The sequence below is a fragment of the Centruroides vittatus genome, unplaced genomic scaffold, assembly GCF_030686945.1.
Source record: "Centruroides vittatus isolate TY-2023 unplaced genomic scaffold, ASM3068694v2 scaffold_3046, whole genome shotgun sequence".
Classification (NCBI taxonomy): domain Eukaryota; kingdom Metazoa; phylum Arthropoda; class Arachnida; order Scorpiones; family Buthidae; genus Centruroides; species Centruroides vittatus.
Window position 1 is genome coordinate 1414434 of NW_027122699.1, and position 18696 is coordinate 1433129.

General features: G+C 38.3%; 3 protein-coding genes across 3 annotated transcripts in view; 1 reads left to right on the forward strand and 2 right to left on the reverse strand.

The window, feature by feature from the left end:
* Positions 1 to 318: 318 nt before the first annotated feature.
* Positions 319 to 18696, reverse strand: part of LOC136988111 (1-phosphatidylinositol 4,5-bisphosphate phosphodiesterase-like) — a 36650-nt gene continuing 18272 nt past the window's right edge. Inside the window, 15 exon segments of the mRNA XM_067285933.1 lie at positions 319 to 653; positions 875 to 1019; positions 1108 to 1410; positions 2647 to 2827; positions 2957 to 3118; positions 7149 to 7253; positions 7334 to 7433; positions 7693 to 7960; positions 8133 to 8236; positions 8317 to 8389; positions 8717 to 8801; positions 9044 to 9215; positions 9370 to 9581; positions 9660 to 9750; positions 10037 to 10121. Coding sequence (XP_067142034.1) covers positions 585 to 653; positions 875 to 1019; positions 1108 to 1410; positions 2647 to 2827; positions 2957 to 3118; positions 7149 to 7253; positions 7334 to 7433; positions 7693 to 7960; positions 8133 to 8236; positions 8317 to 8389; positions 8717 to 8801; positions 9044 to 9215; positions 9370 to 9581; positions 9660 to 9750; positions 10037 to 10121 — 2155 coding nt within the window. The 3' untranslated portion in view covers positions 319 to 584.
* On the forward strand, positions 11369 to 12898 carry LOC136988079 (putative nuclease HARBI1). The gene is made up of 3 exons (XM_067285880.1): positions 11369 to 11716; positions 11863 to 12072; positions 12401 to 12898. Exons 1-3 carry the CDS (start codon positions 11369 to 11371, stop codon positions 12896 to 12898), a joined length of 1056 nt encoding a protein of 351 aa, XP_067141981.1.
* LOC136988046 (uncharacterized) lies at positions 14233 to 15058 on the reverse strand. Its single transcript, XM_067285833.1, has 2 exons — positions 14607 to 15058; positions 14233 to 14527 (listed from the first exon to the last, which is right to left on the reverse strand). Exons 1-2 carry the CDS (start codon positions 14948 to 14950, stop codon positions 14332 to 14334), a joined length of 540 nt encoding a protein of 179 aa, XP_067141934.1. The 5' UTR covers positions 14951 to 15058; the 3' UTR covers positions 14233 to 14331.

The following is an 18696-nucleotide window of genomic DNA, read 5'->3' on the forward strand; positions in this document are numbered from 1 at the left end:
AACGGAAACGTACCGTTTCGGGACACGAGTTCCTGATCAAAATATTATGTATTCACTCCCCTCTACAAGTCCTAGAAGTCTGTAACAGGAATTTCCGAACACTCTGTATGGCAGCGATTCCCAACCGGGAGTACGCCTATCCCCAGCGGTACGCGCTGGGGCAGGCAAAAAAAAAAAAAACACTAAGAGCATCCGCCATTATTAAAAGTCGCGTTTTGGTCTCGACCGGCGGCAGGAAAAAGCGGTAACGGATAATTAAAAAGTAGTGGAATTGTGATAATCCGCGCTGGAATAATTTGAAGAAAGTGAGGCGGTGGCTAATCGAACAAACGAAATCGTTTTTTAATGAAGGCTAAACAGTCTCCTACAATCCTTCGGACCCGATAATTTCTTTAAAAAAAAACTTCCTTCCGTCCGCCTGCCGACGAAGTTTACAAAATTAGACGATTTATTCTTTGTAAAGATAAAATTTGTTTCTTCGGACGATGAATAAAAATAATGGAATATTCTACGGATGCTTCGTATTCGACTATCTATTTATAATATCTACAGAGAAACTTCTTCCCCGCCCCTTAACCGCAGCTTCAGATGAAACATTCCATTTTGGCCGCCAGTCGGTACTCGATCTCCGCGTTCTTGTACATCTCGATCGTCTGCAAAAGTCGGAAAAACCAATCATTACTCGTTTCTCTGCAGAAATTAATAAAAATGGACGTCCGGCCACCGTTCCCGCCCGCCGGCTGACGGAAATTTTCCTTCCGTCGGACTCGACCGGGAGGGGCCAACGGCCGGATTGCGTAAAAGAGGCGGGTCCGGTGGCTTAACGAAAGTTACCGCATACCGTAATTTCCGTAAATTGCCAGTAGTGTCTCACCGTTTGCGTGTCTTTCATCAGATCCTGGACCTGTTTCTCGTGTATCTTCTGCAGTTTCTCTCTCTCTTTTCCCTGTTTGACGGCCGCCGACTTCCTCTCTTCGATAAACTTTTTGGTGTTGTTGCTGTTTTTTTCCCTCAGTCGCCTGCACCCGACGAAAAAATAAGAGAAAATAATTAGCCCGGGTGGTTTTACCGGCCGAGAACGTACGAGGCGGGCGGAGGGGGAGTCACCTTTCTTTTTCGGCTTTGTTGCGGAGAGTTCGGTCGTTGGCCACCTCTTTGGCGGTCTCCACGGATATTTTGGCCTGTTTGGTCTTCATGTCTTTGTTCTCTCTGTCAAATTTCGTTTCCAATTGTTTAGCTTGGGTCGTTTGAGCAATTTCCAGAAGACGTTTTAATAAGTCACCTTGTTGAGAGGTTTGGTTCTTCAACACTTCCCACTCTTCCTTTCTCTGTCTCTCTAATAGTTCCGACCATTGTCTGATCTGTTCTACGACCAACTCTCGAATGCGCGGATCGTTTACCAGATCGTCCCTAGAATTAATCGTAACCTCCCGGTTAGACCGCCGCCGGACCCGGTCGGAAGGAATTCCGCCCGGCCACCGGAGCGGAATTCGGGACCGGCGGATCCGGAGTCCGGGCGGAGGCGCGTGACGCCCGACCCGCCGCGCCCGGTCGTCGGCGGTAATGCACCGCCCGACGGACATAATCTTAACTAATTCGATGCTTTTCCGCACGCTCTTCCGTGCTAATCGCGTGGCCACGCGCCTAAAATTCACCCGAGTATCGATTTTACCTTCCCGACTCCGTTATATATAGCCTAATAGAGGGAAATTGTGGTCGTGGGTCAAAAAATGACCTTTCTCAGATTTTTTGGACTGGAGACCCCGAAAGGTCGAGCGATGCAAAAAAATTTGGTGTTTTGTATGTGGGAGGCACGATTTTGTAAAAAAGGGCTGACTAATTTACAATTTAAAAAAACGTAACAGAGACTTTTAGACTGTTTTGCATTTTTTTGCAGACTGTTGTTGCTGGTGATTAAAAATGCCTTCACTTATCGCCGTGTCCAGTCTGTTAGGTTTTTTTAAAGAGGCACGATTTTGTTTACCACGTTTGAAGTTTAACTCCGCGCTTTTTGTCGAAAATTGTGAGAGTTTGCCGTACTTCTAGGGGGATCGATACTATTAATTTTGATGGTCGAGGGGGTGGAACGTAATCACGACTTTACCGGTTGTTAGCATTTATAATTTGTTATAAAACCCGTCCCTACCGTCAAAATGAACCTTTTCGACATTTTATAATTAATAATATAACAGATGGCGCCACCGGGGAAGTTACGGGATTTTTCGAAATGTTTACCGGACGATCCGAAAGTGGGTAAAGCGTAAAAAAAAGGCCGGCATCCGGAGGATTTGCCAGCCGACTTTCGGCTTTTTCGCCGGTCCGAATTTGCAAATTGCCTGCAGTTAGAGGGCCGTCCGAAGCGTCATTTATTACGGCGGTTTGCCGGAACCGCCTATTTTGCCCTCTTCGTTATCCGTTGGATTTTAAGGCACTTCGTAGCTCTTCCTCTTTGTACTCGTCCAAATAACCGTCTACTGCTACCGACTTCCCCTTTAAGACCTAGACGTATTGGACGCGGTTCGTACGCGTGCTTTCCCAAAACGTACGAAATAAAATTTGGTGGAGGATCTCGGGTTATCGAATTTAAATTGTGGTCGTCGCTTACAGATAATAACTACTCCGCGGAGGGCGGGGAGAATGTCTTACTTTTTGCATCCCTTGACTAGCTTGTCGATGGCCGAACACTGCCTTTTCTGAATGGCCGTCTTTTCCTTGTTGTGACGCCTCCTCAGACTTTCCACTTCCTTCTGGTGCTTCTTCACCATCTTCACGTAGGGCTTCTCGTACTTCAGTCCGTCCAGCGTTATCGAATCCATTTTGAACTCGTCTGCCTCGCGAAAAAATGCCCGGTTAGTGGCCGGTTCCACCATTAAAAGTCGCTTAATTTTTCGTATTATCGACAAAACTCTAAAATCGTACTTTTGTCGGTTAAACCCCGTTAAATTAGACTTTTTACCTTTTTTCTCCTCTTCCTTCTTTGCGCTGAAGGACCTGTCGTCGGTCTTCACGTCTTTGGTCATTATGTCGGATTCTTCGATTCCCATCGCCTTCATCTGAGCGATTCTCTTCTCTTGGGCCGATAGAAACGCCCTCGGGTCCGATAGTGCGTCCATCAGATCTACGAAATTCCGTTTAAAAAAAGCCATTAGTTCTTCCTTTTAACGAGACGCCACCGATTCGACGTTTTAAAGGAATTTAAAGAGATTTTCTTTCGTCTTCGCAACCGCCGTCTTACGCCGGAATGGACAATTTATTATAGGACAGAAGATAGAACCGTGCAAGTTGAACCGAAAGTTTACGTAAATCCTCGAACAATAAAGACGATTACGTATCGGTTACGTTAATTACTCAATGACCCGGAAGACTACCGGACAATCTTTTTGTTCTTCGTATTAATTGCGTACGGAATTTATTTATAATTATAAACTTTGACGGGAGATTAAAAAACGGGATCGATTAGGCGAGTCTAATTTAACCGGTCTCTTCGGGAAAAACTAATTACCATCGAACTGGACAATTTAATGATTAATAAATAATTTGTGGCATTTCAATCGAGACCTATTTTTCCGACTCGGACGACTTCTTAATCGTCGTGCGGTGCCGTTCCGTAATTTCGTTTCCGGTCGCATTACGGAAGTAAGCCGTCAACGCATTAGAACGCCCGTAAATCACGTCGTGCGCGATTTTCGGGCGGTCGTAAATGACGTAAATATAGTAACTATTTAACGATGGTTAAAAAAAAAAGTTTACTATGTCTACGTAAGTACGCAAAGCGAAAAATATTGACCGACTGGCTTAAGCTAGGTATCGCGAGAAATTAAAGAAGGGACGTCGGCTGCAAAATTTTCGGGTTTCTTACATCCCGGTAGTACGGTACGATTTAGGACGAAGGACGAAGTATACGAAGAGGGAGACGAACGGAGGACGAGGAAACAAATAAACCGGAGGTGGCGCCAGAAGAACGGAAACGCCATCGGGTCACGTAAGGGTAATTTTCAAATTCTCCAACGAATACGAAATTATTGTATAAAAAATCGCTAAACCAATCTGCTTCGGTCCTTGAAAAATTACCGTTATTTCCAAGGAAGGCCGAAAACGGGAGATTTCGCCGTTACGAGTCCGATACGATAGGGATCCATCACGATGACGAATCTTCCGACAAGGCCAGAACTTCAAACGAGATCGATAGCGGGGAAATCGAAAGAAGGCGATTATCCGTTCAGAGGATCGGAAATTAATTCCTTTCCGGCCAAAATTCTGCTCTTATCGCCCGGTACGGGGACCATTTTTTCGTCTACTTACGTTCGCAACTTTCTCGCTTTACTCCGCCTTTACCGACTCGGTTCCCAACAGAGTTTCCGATTCCAACGCTATTTCCGTGAACGAGTCGGGTGGCGATTCCCCCGCCTTTCTCTTATCTAAATAGCTGCTTTTGCTCCCTCTAACGCCACCCGAATAAGAGATACGAGCGTTAATTATTCGGCGGATAACGTAAATGGAGCTCTTCGCAAAGTGGATTATCCCGAATATACCCCACATTTAGTGATAAATAAATTCTGCAATGTACGATGGAACCATGCCTCTCGTTTAGTTACTTTTCCGGCTGTTACGTTACGTATACGTAATAAGGGAAAGTATTAGAATCGTGTCAAATTTGACCCTCCCAGTATTTTGCAAATCTTCACGTTTTGAACTCCCGAATCCAAAAGAGTCAAAAAGAAAGGGAAAAAAATCTCGTGGACAGGTACATGTACACGTACCGGTACGTGTATGTTGGCATCTATTTCTCTTAATATCTCGGGATGGAGTAAAGATTAAGTAACGATATTTGGCACGGTGCTATTCAATTTTTATGGTTAAAGGTCGAGGGGCCGAAGAGATAAAGGAGATCGTGTAGTAAGGTCGGACTTAATGACGATTTTACTCGTTACTAGCATTTAGCCTATATTTTCTATAGAACTCGTCCCTGCCCTCGAATTAAGGTTTTCGCCATTTTATAGTAATTATAAAAATTTTTATTTTTAATAACAGAATCTCGTAACAGAAGGCGCCACACGCAATTTTATTAAGTTATGTTGCAATTAAAATTCTAAAAGTTATTTTTAGATGAGATCTCGTATAGCCGGGAAAGTTATGCAACTCGTTGCTGGAATTTTTTTTTTCTATATGTATGGATGTTTGTGTGGGAGGGGGCACGATTTCGTTCACCCACTTTGAAGCTTAGTAACTCCCACGTCTTTTGTCGAAATTTTCTGAAATTTGGCAGAGAGGTTTACGCATTAGCGAGATCGGTGCTATTAACTTTTGATGGTTAAAGGTCGAAGAGTGGGGAGATAAGACACGCGACTTCCTCTATCTCGAGTGGGTCGGACTTAACGAAGACTTCACTCGTTATTAGCATTTGCAATTTAAAAAAATATATATATAAGTCTTCTCTATCCTCGAAATTAAGTTTTTTCGAGCCAATAATTCCGACGGGACAGAATCGAGACTGCCTGGCATTACAAAAATCTCGTAGTGTGGACCCGACCGCGATTCCAGACTAGAGCTGCTCGTTCGGTAGAAGCCGAATTATAATAAAGTTTCTGAAAATGATCGATCGATCGATCAGAGAATGAGAGATCGATGGATCGATACGCTTAAACAAGTTGTTTATCTTACGTCAACTCGGAGCCATTAATGTCTCTTCTTTCTTTTTCGGCGTTCGATGCCACAATTAATAATCATTTGCAGCGCCGGTCTGAAAAAGTAGATATTAAGAAGCGAAGAACGTGTAAACCGATAGGGGAAAGTGGCTCGATTTCCGGCATCGACGGCCCAAATCGTTAGTAAACCCTTAATTCCCGCGGTAGAATGGGAGGAGATAAATACGCGATGGGGCCAAATGTCGATACGACGCCCGCCTAAAAGCGACCCGCGTAAAGTGTAACGAATATTCTCGAAAGGGATCTATAGAAATTCATAGAACTCTTCGGTATTCTCCAATTACAATAATCAGGCAACTGGATGCGTAACTTTCCCGGCGATAACAGTAACGAAGAAGACGTATAAAATTAAAGTTTTCTGTGGCGCCATCCGTAAGGAGGTTTCGTTAAATAATAATTTTTATATTAGTTGTTACGAAATGGCAAAAGGCTGGGTTTTGAGGGTAGAGACGAGTTTTATACAATATTGCAAATGCTAATAACGAGTAAAATATTCCGTAAGACCATTCTATCTCCCCATCATCTCGACTCGACCACCAAAATTTAATAGCATCGACGAAACTAGACGCTAAAACACATATATATCCACGGAATTCTTTTGCCTTTTTTAATTTGACATTTTTGGGTTCGAGGAAATTTTCAAAAATTCCAGAGGGTCAAATTTGACACGATTCCAGTACTTTCCCACGTCATATACGTAATAACCGGGAAAGTAAACGGAGGATTTCTGCCACTTTCGAACTCGGATGCGGACCTCGTTACTACGTATAACTTAATTCTTATCGTTAAGTACTTCGGTTTAGCCTCGCTCGCTTTAGTGCAAATCCGGAGGCAAACGAATGGCGATACTAAATCGATGTTTGATTGTTTTTCTGATTGGTAGAACGACCGATCGACCGTCCGGAAAAAAACGAACTTCGATCGAAGACGGAAAAGAATATCGGTCCGTTATCCCATCCGATTCTCCAAATCACGTTTTTCTTTCTTTCTTTTTTTTTTAATAAGCGTGGTCTCTGTTTTTTTTTCAGAAATTACGGATAAAAATTTAGATAGAATTGAAAAAAATGTTTAGGACGAAATTGGATTAGGAAGTTTCGATAGATGACTAAAAAACGATCGATCCTTTTAAAATCGGATCGAGAACTGCGACTTAGACAGACTGCAATTGTAATTGCAAATTGGAAAGACAATAAACATAAAAATGCGTCAGTGATATTTTTAAAACTCGAACCTACGACACTGTCCAAAATTCGGTTAGCCGAGATTTATTTTAACCAACGGTTCGAACAGGATTGCAACAGACTTTTGGGCCACCGGGCGTAACGACGAATTCTCATTCCGGAAAGAAATCGTTTCGTAAACGTATCAGATAACACAGTACTTAATTGCAAGTTAATAAAATACGAAAGAAGAGTAAAATGACCGTAACGGGAGAAAGTTTACCTCCTAATCCGTCGGGTACGTAGATTTTCAGTTCGATGCAAATGAAGAGCATGGCTAGCGACATGGGAAAGTTTCCTTCGGTCCTCAGAGCGATGTGACGATAACCTGGAAAATAAAAGACGTGGATTAAAGATGCGGGTCTCCGGACACTACGAACAACGGAACGAATAGAGAGAGATGGGTACCCGTCTGCAGACCGTCCATGGGAAGTATTCGCTGCCCCAAGAGTTTGCCATTTTCGTCGTAAACGGCCAAACGAATCACAGCTAAATCGGGCAAAACGATCTGAAAATCGAATTATCTGAAGCAATGAATAATCATAAAATCTAACGATGGCGTTAAATAAACAGTAAAATTACGGGATCGGTTTTGATTTACGACGCGATTAATCAATTTATAAAACACTTATTTTTTTGCCTTTTACGACTCGAATTATCCCGGAGAAAAGAAGGATGGGTCCACCTTCGGAGTCGGTACCGTTGTTTACGCGCAATTTTTGTACTATTCTTAACGACAGATGGCGGCAGGCGCCCGACGAACTCACCTTACGAAAAACAAAAGGTTCGTCGTTGTAAACAGGATTTAATCCGTTGGAAGGTATCATTCTAGTTCGGAATTCTTTTCTTATCGTGTCGGTGGGTAATCCGTACATGTCCACTTCCACGTAAGTCCCTACTTTCTTATCCGACAGAAACTGCCCGGATATAATGCGCACCGAACACTGAGCCGCTATAACACCGTCCACTGGCGATTCGGCGAAAGGATCGAACGTCTTGTCTGGTCTTCTCATAAAATCTGGCTTCAACAAATAACTGAAAATGCCAGAAACTTCAGAATAAATCCAGGAGGCGGCCCGAAAACCGGTCGATCGAGACGCGTCTCGATTAACTTACTTTCGGGCTCCTCCAACCGGGTTTATACAGACCAATTTGCGATAATCGATTAATTAATTAGGTAAATTAGTAAACGAGCGATGGGACTCACCCGCAAGCTCCGTTATATTCAAATTTCCCTTGATTTAATTGCATAGGTAAGTCGGAAGTTTGAAAATTTAAAGCTACCATTTGACAGCCAGCGTTCCAAAAGATCTAAATGAAACAACGGGATCGATTAATTTAGCGCTTCTTTGCCAATAAATTAAAAAACTTAAACCGAGTTGGTGGATTACCTGAGGCTGAAAATTGCTAGAATCTGCTCGAGTTCCTTTCGGATATATTCGGCTCATTTGTCTTTTGTTGTAACTGAACTGTAGTCAAGGTTTAATTCGCCATTCCTGTATCGTTTCTAAAATCTATTATAATAATTATCGATCCGTCTCCGACCTTTGCCGTCGTTTACGAAATAAAATAAACACGCGGGTGGCCATAAGTCGGATAACCGCCGTAAAGACAAACTTGCCCTCTTGACCAAACGCGGCTAACCAACTTGGATGGCCCGCAAGAATAACTTGACGAATATCGCATTTAATAGCTTAATAATACGAGGATTAATGGTCCTAGTATACGTTACCGGAGAGAGGGAGAAATGGAGACGGATGCGCAAAAATATAGGAATCGATTTAAGGATACTTGACAAATTCGATGGCTTGCGATTTAAGGTAACCCAAAGCGGCGTTTTCGGCAAATGAAGACATATGATAATAAACGTTTCTTTCTGAAAAAGGCAAGAAACACATCATCGAATCAAACGTTAGTGGCACCCGACGTACAGTTCCGGAGGAGAAAAAATTTTCTGGAAAATTGCCAAAACGGTTGGCGGGATTTTTTTCTCACTTGGAAAAACTTCACCCTCTTTATTGATTTAAAAAATCAATCTTTCCCTCGTACTACCGCTACGAACCGATCTTCCGGACTTACGTTATAGAATGGGAGGAGAATTCGAGTGTGGGAGCGTACCTTCGGCTACCTCGAAACCCTGGAACTTGATCGGTTGGGCGTAATTAACCATCGCAGATAAATAAGGATGAACGTGGATGGTTGCACCCGTGTATTGATAATTAGCCATGGCTAACTGTTCGGCCGAAGCTTCCTAGTTGTATCGAAAATAAACGTCGTCAAACGCGCTCGACTGCCGTTAATTTTAAATAAATCGTGGTTTTACCTTTCTTTCTGTAAAAATACAATAAAATTATCGTTAATGACTTTTTTTGTTTTGTTTACTATAAATATAGCGAGACGGCGTGCGCTTCTACGTCAATTTGACGTCATCCGTTGGGTTTTACGACGAGACATCCCGAAGAGCCACACAAATTTACGTATAATCGCGCACGCCACCCCGACCGATCGAAATCGAAAGTGATGTTTTAATTACCCGATTCGTTGGGAACTTCATCAGAAGGCGACATGGCGACACTGGGTGATGACGTCGTGGTGTCGTCGTCGTCGTCGTCGTCGTCGTTCTGAAGTTGGCCTTTTTTCCATAATTCCAACTCCTCTGTCAAATACGAATAACATTTTTACGCAACTTTCGTTTTATAAACTCGAGAATATGCAAATTAGATCGAACAATTACGTTTTTCTACTTCGGGACGAAGTCTTTTGTTTTTGATAAGGATCTTTCTCTTGAGATCATTAGGACTAGGAAGAGGTATTCCCGGTTCCAGCTGTAAAAAACAATGAAAAATTAAATCTCGTGCACAAACGCCTTCGATATTCTAATATATTTTTATGTCCTCCGCATAGAAGAAAAATTTGGAACGTTCTGCAATCTCTGGCAATATTGCACGGTGCAAGAACCCGCAAGAACATTGATGCACTAATCTCTTAGGTATGTCGAATAGAAGAGTAAAGATACGGAGGAATTTTAGTATCGGAAAGGAAAAGCATTTTTAGTTTATCGATCTTAGTTCTTATCGATTACGACGGAGAGAAACAAGATGCGTTACTTACGGGATGAGTAGGAAGAGGTTCTTTCAGGAGAAGATCTCCTAAAATATCGTCGCAGTATTTGGCTAATTTATACTGTTGCTTCTTACTGTAATATATTACATTAAAATAATTGAATTGTTAAATAAATGCATTATTATTAATTCCAAGTTTAGTATAATTTAATCGCGTAGTTTCCATTTATAGTAATGAGGTTAGTTTGATTAACTGTAATGCCGTTAAAGTACAGTACACTACGCCAGAACAATACGGCAACGAATGCGTTACGAAATTTTCCACGCTTTTATCCCTTAGAAAATAAAACAGAGTGCCAACTTTTATACTACAGATTCCCGGATTCGGACACTTTTCTATATCCCGGGTGTTCCCCTGTTAAATACAAATTTTCCTCTTTCCTTCTACCCTCCGCGCAACCTGCTACTATCGTCCGACTTAGACGGGTTGTACCGTACAACGTGATACGTTTTAGCTACAATTCGTTTAAATGACCGCTTGACATTTATCATTATATTATTACGTTTACGCACGACTGAACGAGCCATTGTTCTGGAATCTGTGTTTACTTCTATGATCGTATTTTTTTTTATTGTACAACGATTATTTTTCTAGGAATGAATCGATAAGGTAAGGTACAGATAAAGGTTTCCATTAGTCAAAACGCTTCCCGGGAAGCAAGAAAACGAAAATTTGGAACCCCTTACCCACCGATCCGAATGAAAAAATGACGGTTAATTCAGATAAAAGCTTCGATGCGTTCTTTTAAAGTTGTGTTATCGATACCGAGGATCGATGCGAGAAGTGTGGCTCTTAACGTCGATGCCGGCGATTAAATCTACACGCTGAGCTACTAGAGACATTATAATTGCACGCATTAATCGCTTTTTATAAGCACCGTTGAATTCTTAGATATCTTGTCCAGTGGCGTAGCGACGGGGGTGCAAGGGGTGTATCATGCACCGGGCGCATGATACACCCCTCGCAGAGGGGCGCCCAAATGGTCTCCGAGACAAACTATATGGGCCGATTGCAGAGACAACGTTTAAAGGCCGACGGCGGTTTACAGATCGGGTAGACCGCGGGTCAGAAAAATTTCATTCGCTAGACGAACAGGGCCGATTGCAGAGACAACGTTTAGAGGCCGACGGCGGTTTACAGATCGGGTAGACCGCGGGTCAGAAAAATTTCATTGCAGAGACAGAGTTTCACGCTTGCCACAATGTAGACAGCGATTAGAAACAAGTTATTTGACCTACTTTCTAGACTCCCTCGATAGCAGGTTTAGAGAGCATTTTACTTGAGTATAAGACGCCATATTCATTTGTTGGTCGTATTACAATGGATATTCTGAATTTAATACATCTTGCGAACGGGACGATTCAAGAAGATTATTCATCTCGGCAATTACGAAGAGAGAGGGTAATGCGAGATCGGAATAATCCTATGGAAATCTATTCCGAAGACGAATTTCGAATTCGGTATAGATTTTCTAAATCTGGATTCGTTCGCATTTTAAATCGTATTGGCGACGAAATTAAACATCTAGATGGAAGAGGGTTGCCGTTAACTACCGAGCAACAATTATTGACGGCATTACGATTTTATGCCACCGGAAGCTACCAGAGGGTAGCCGGTGATCTTATCGGAGTTCACGTCTCTACTGTATGCAGGTATCTATCAAACTATTATTAAATAAATTTAAAAAATTTTTTGTATAGTGTTAGAGACGTTTATAAGAATGAGGTCTTATTTAACGTTTGTATAAGTTATATATTGCATTTTTTATTAATTATCGTTATATCCTTATCAGAACCATCCAAAACGTTTCGAAGGCATTGGTTCATTTGAAGAATGCCGAAATTGTATTTCCGACAGAATCGGAACTTCCATCTGTTAAATATGATTTTTCGGTATTGTCGAAAGATAACTTTCCTGGTATAATTGGGGCAATTGATTGCACCCATATACCTATCCAGTGTCCTGACAGCAGTAGAGCACAAGTTTTTTATAATAGAAAATCCTATTATTCTATTAACTGCCAGGTGAGAATTATTTACATATATCATCATCTTTACTTAAATATGTTATTTTCTTAACCTCATAATTAAGTAAAATTTCAATAAAATACAATTTTATTGTTCTCCACAAATATTTTTGTAACTAATTTATTGTAGCTTAAATGACTATTAAGTATGCAATGGCCTATATATTTTTCTAACATTTTAAATTGTTATGCCTTGTTATGAACAGTTATATTCTTGACTATTTCTTTGACATGAAAATAAAAATATCAAATAATATCTTTGATATCTCAACCTGATAACTTTAATGAAAATATATAATTGATGCATGTTTAAATGTATATTTTAGGTCATCTGTGATGGAAAAATGAAAATTAGGAATATTGTTGCTCGGTGGCCAGGTTCAACACATGACAGCAGAATTTTTTCAAACAGCAGTATTAAAGAAAAACTTCACCAAGGATATTGTAATGGATATCTTGTTGGTGACAGTGGCTATCCTTGTTTGCCGTACTTAATGACCCCATTTCTACATCCGCAGAATCACGGCGAAAGACGGTACAACAAAGCTCATTCACGAGCAAGAAATATCGTGGAGAGATTATTTGGGGTGTGGAAAAGACGATTTCCCTGCATAGGAAGTTGTCTAAGAACGAAATTAGACAACACGCTCAATATAATAATAGCCACTGCAATTTTACATAATTGGGCCATTGATTTTAAAGAGGAGGAGTTTCTGATTGAACATTCAAATGAAGAGAGAGAGGAAGAAAGTTCAACAGTGAATGAGCAATCAAGTTCAGGGTCTGCTCTTCGAAGATCTATTGTACTGCAACATTTCACTTAAATGAAACAGTACTGTAGAAATTTCACAAAAGGTCCTTTTCAGGACCATACAATTTTGATAAAGAGTGAGCCTATCACAGACAAAATAATTCTCTTTTTATTCATTTTAAATAAAAATATTTCTTAACATAACCTATGTAACAAATTAAATAAACATTCATACAATTGTTTTATTCATCCATATTTCCTCAAAAAGATTTAAATTATGATTTCTATGTTTAATGTTTGTTCTACCATATATTTGGTTATTTTACACTAAAATTAAATACATAAAATGTCAACATAAATCTGATAATGTGGTTAAAAACAGTTTTAAAGTCATTATAGAATTTATTCATAGAAAGCTGAGCTAAAAATATAAATTAATGTCTTCATTTTATTTACAAATTTCAAAATTTTGTTTAAAACTTACATTTTGGACTTAGCATATTACTTAGATATTTTACAATATGGAATTTTCATATTTTATTACTGATTTTTAATCTGTTCTACATTCTGTTACAAAAGTATAAGGAACACCATAAATTTTGTGATTTTTCAAAATTTATTTAAACTTTTTGATAGAAAACAGTTTTATATGTTTTAAAACATATTTTTGTCAGCAATTACTAAATCAGTTTTACCTCTCCATCCATTCCACTCACCTCCAAAACCACCCCAAATCATTACAGACCCAGCCTCTTGTTGCTGGCTTATTTTAACGTTGCTTTCTCTTCTTAAATTATGCCAATATGAAAACCCATCAGGGCCATCTAAATTAAACTTCTTCTCGTCACTAAACATTATTTCTAACCATTCTTCAGTTCATCCCATCTTGTCATTAGCCCAGTTTAAATGCATTGATTTGTGTTTGGCAGTTAAAAGGTGGTTTCAACTTCATTTTTAAATAAATTACATTGTCATTGTTTTTTAAAGTTCTCCAAACAGTCACATGAGATAAATCTATTGGTAATTCAGCAGCAGCTTGCCTTGTTGACTTGCTTTTATTAATTATAAGCTTAAAAACTTCTCTCTCATTTCTTGATGTTAAACATTTAGGCTGTCCTGACTTTCTTTTTTGCCCATAATTTTTACCTTGTTGGAAAACATTTTGAATAGCATTCGTACATCTATTTACAGCAACAGAAATTTGTCTCAGAGACTTGCCTGAACCACTCAAATAATAAATTTTATGTATTTCTTGCTCCTTAAGTACAGTTCCATCAGGCATTGTTGAAAATGTTTATATAACATTCAATAAAACATTCAAAAAAGCCACCATGACAGTTAAAAATGATGACATCTCACCCTAGTCATGATAATTATAATCTTTATGTTCTTATATTTTTTCTTTGATATTCTCCCATCATCTAATTGTTTATTAATATGATATGACCACTCTTAACTAAAGTTGTTGGCCCTGAAAAGGGCCGTTTTAATATTTATTAAATACATTTAGTTATTTTCTAATAATTTTAGTTCTTGCAGAAGTTTCAACTTTCTTAATCTTAATAACTCTATGTTAAGTTGTTCTGCTTCTTGCTTTTTCCTCTCTGTATCTTGTTTTATATTCTCTGTATCTTGTTTCATTTTCTCTGTTTTTATGCCCTCCTCTATTAGCTGGATTTGGGCTTTCTCTAATGAATTAATGCTATAAATATAATATAAATCATTATTTTTTAGAAAGTAATTATTAATATTTAGTATTATTTTATCTGAATATTATTTACCGTTGTCTTTTGGGTGGTGGTGGATCATCTGCCACGTTCACATTTTCCCTGACAGCTACATCACTTATCACTACAGGTGAAAATATTGCTGAATTAGAGTGTTCATTTGTAGATGTAAGTGATTCAATATTTTCATATGTAACCATAAGTGGCGATGGTGGATCATCTGGATTGGGTAATGGTTCAATACTGTCACCCAAAACAGATAAAACCACTTGTGTGGAGGGATTCAATGATAATGGTGCTGGTCCTCCACCTGTTATATGTGCAGCACGTCGGTTATTATCTGCCTCTTTTTTGGCATCTATTTTTAATCGCTTCCAGCAACCTATAACATAGATCATAAGATATACTTTTCTAGTAAATTTTTCTTAAATTAAATATGCTATTTTAATATTTGTATATTTACATAATCTATTAATCTAATAAATAGAAGTAGGGATTAGTAGGATATGAAATCTTGATTCAGAATAGAGTTCTACAATTCGGACTTTTTCTCCTTAGTCTTTCACATAAATATAGATTGTACAAAGTAATTTTCATTGTAATAAATTTAATGTAGGTGATTAATAATCGTAACTTTCTATTTTCTTTTTATTAAAATTTTGAATTATTATTCTACTTTGATATTATTAATGTTAAAAATATTGGTAAAAAATATTAACTAACATCTTATAATCTGAAATGAATATTTTACATTCATACTTGCCTTTCAATTGTGCTATTGTACGAGCTGCTCTACAGGGAAATGACGAAGAGAATTCGTTTTGAATCTTCTCCCATGCGGTTTTTTTTGACGCTAGAGTACGGTTATCATACCCCTTCTCTTCAATTACGGGATAATTTTTAATAATTTCCGCCAGGACGTTCTTTTCTTCTTCCGAAAAGTTCCTACACGTTTTCGACACAGTCGCCATGTTTCTGACGTCACACGAATAATCTGATTGGCTGAATTACTCCTAAAACAAGGGAGTAATGGCGAAGAAAGTAACAGCCAATGTTTTGCCGAGATTCGTTTAGACGACGTTCAGAAATAGACGGTCGTCGTCTTTGCAATGCATTTTTAACCGCGGTTCAGCCAGCCAACGTCTATAGGCCGTTCTGTTGTTAAACGTCGTTTAACGTAATCTCTGTCTCTGCAATCGGCTGTATGTGTTTCTGGAGGGGGCGGGGCGCCAATAAAGTGTCGTGCCCCGGGCGCCAGTTATGTTCGCTACGCCACTGATCTTGTCCGTTCAATTTTCGTGAAATTTATAATGTTTTAGAATTTAAACGCTGAATTCGAACTGACTCGAATTAAAAGTTTGAGCAACAGGCCCTATCCACAGCGTTTATTCTTTCTTATTAGATGTTAAAAACACCTGTGTAACTAGAAGACCAGACAAAGGTTAATGTGTTCGGTTCGCTCTATCGTCCGATCTCGTGTTCGAAGATGGCGGGACATTGTTCTCGTTCTACTTTTATTTGTGACGCGTCGTTCCGTCGTACAAGTTTGCAGCGTGAGTATCTAGTCTAGTAAATTTCCCTTTTGCCGTATTTTATTACACTTTTATTCGTTTCTCTTCCGTTCTAATACTAATATTCTGACAAAATCTTTAGGCTACGATCCGTAATTCTTCGTAGTAATCTCTGTATCGGTGATGCGCCATTTTTCTTTCCGATAATTTAATTACGGAAATTCTGATTTTAAAAAAATTCCGCTTAGTCGACGTTATCGTTTTGGACTTTTTTGCTTTGACGAATAATCGCATTATACGCGTATTTCGTGTTACACTTGGGAAAATAATCGCGAGTAATCCGATTATTTTCGGAGGTATAAAGTATTATCGCGAATATATCTCCCCTTCGCTGCTACTATATTTCTGTTTGTTGCAGTTCTCTAAATTTATGTCCGGTGGATATATTTTCGGCGTTTTAATACCGTTTTAAGTCTTAGAAAGTATTCTTGCCCCCCGGTTATCGAACGGTAACGGGAATTTTATGCTACACAACGAGTAGTGTAAATACGAAATAAATAAATGTTTTTAATTTGTTCGAATCACGCATTTTATAATAAGATTTAAATAATCTTCCAGGCGCGGAGCGAATTATATTTAGTTTTTGACGAAACACCCGAATCTTGTAAAATTCCAGCGTTTCGTCAGAAAATGCATTATTTAACGATTGACTTAGAAGTGCAGTTGTGTTAAATAAGCCATTTGCAATCCGAATTGTCTGTGTAAATAATACTTGCGAATTGACTGACAAGTGTTGCAACGAACGTGAAAATGCCTTTAAAATCACCAATACACTAATTTAGAAATTTAGATATGTTAGATTTAATATTGTATATGTATGTGTGTACTATTATAAAAGTACACGGAGTGAGTAATTCAACCTTTTATGAAGTGTGGTCGAGTAATTTAAAGTTGCATCAGCGTGTTAAAGTGATGCAAATTTAAATTATTCGTGCTCACAGTGAGTATTTTAAATTTCCAACGTACGACTGCGATCGAGTGAATAATTTAATTTTATATCGGTGCGAATGTGTGCAAGCGAGTATTTTAAATTTATATCAATGTTAAATGTTAACATAACATTTAAACATTGATATAAATTTAATTGCTTTATTATTGCACAGTTTAATGTAATTCGAAAAATATTTAGGTTTAATAGAAAAATTATTTAAAAGATATTCATTTAATATCTTAGCATAAAACATTTAAGCTAAAACGCTTAGAACCAACTTTTGTTTACGCGACACAAACACTAATTGTTTATTATTGTTTAATTAAGACGATAAATAAATAAACGAGGAAGAAAACAATTGATACTACACGCTTCGGAATTCCTGGCGTGAAAAGAAACTAAGAGTGGGAATCGAATAAATAAAAATACCTAAAACAAACAAACGGTTTTGAAATTTAATTAGACCGAATACTTCTCGTGAGAATTGCATTATTAATAGCAAATCGTCGAGTAACACGATCCGCACAAACATCAAACTGCTTGACAGATTTTAATACTCGATACCGAAAGTTTGAAAGATAAAATGATATGTTTTCAAATATATTAGAAAATTACAAACTGAGAATTAATAGAAATTTCCGAAAGCTAAACTCGATGACTTCTCTTTCTCTCTCTACGAGTTCTCTGTATTTTAACTATAAGCCACTTTTGCAATTTACACAAATGTATAGTGTATCGAATAGTGTAGAATGTGTGCTATTATTTGTAAATTTTTACGAATATACTGAATATTCAAGATAAATCCGAGTTAAAATTCGTAATATGTAAATAAAAGCTACTGTGAAATTCGTATCGTGTCACATCAATTTAGTCTTTACTGCGGTTAACTTACTTTTGGCCACCGTTTATGTAAATAAGTAATTTTATTTACTGTATTTAAATACAGTGACTTAAAATTCAGCTTATAAATATAATTATGTATCACGATTTTATAAATATCGAATTCGGACGAATCTAAACGATGCTTTAATGTTTTTTTGTTGATAATTCTCTTATCGAAAGCATCCTATTCAGATTTTTGTAGTGGAAACAGACGACGGAACGGATCGAGCGATTGCAAAAGCATTTTTCGATATCGACGTCGGAATGTACCGAGAATTTTTTTCAAATAAATAAGAATATTACAAGAATGCGGAGAAATTTTGGAAGGAAAAACTAGAAAAAAGTTTTAGGAATCAATCTATAGAATCGAGAGTTGTTTAAGAAAAGTGTTAATATCTAGAATATATAGGCTACTCCAGATACGCCTAGAAAATATTGGATAAAGTGTAGAAATTGTTTTCATTCTTACAAAAAGAGGAGGAAAAAAACGAAGTTAAGACCATTTACTATCAAACTAAAAACAAATTCGGCAGGATCCTTTTCCGATAATGTCAACCAATCTCGTGGGACGAGGTAGATAAACTGATAGAAATGCTTTAAAATTTATCAACTATTATCTTCAAATTTACAGAATTTTATTCCAAATAATTTACACTAAATTTTATAATATCGACTCGAAACATTAGTCGAGAATATAACGATAAAAACCAACTTTCGTTTGACTTTCAAAATTTCCCGATTTTTAGAACCAAACGGCTCT

Excerpts from the sequence above, each read along its gene's own strand:
- LOC136988079 (XM_067285880.1), top strand. The coding sequence starts at position 11,369 with ATGGATATTCTGAATTTAATACATCTTGCGAACGGGACGATTCAAGAA. Across the intron at positions 11,717-11,862 it reads GCAGGTATCTATCAAACTAT|GCATTGGTTCATTTGAAGAA; the intron begins TATTAAATAAAT and ends AACGTTTCGAAG. Across the intron at positions 12,073-12,400 it reads ATTATTCTATTAACTGCCAG|GTCATCTGTGATGGAAAAAT; the intron begins GTGAGAATTATT and ends TGTATATTTTAG.
- LOC136988046 (XM_067285833.1), bottom strand. The coding sequence starts at position 14,950 with ATGATCTATGTTATAGGTTGCTGGAAGCGATTAAAAATAGATGCCAAA. Across the intron at positions 14,528-14,606 it reads CCACCACCCAAAAGACAACG|CATTAATTCATTAGAGAAAG; the intron begins GTAAATAATATT and ends TTATATTTATAG.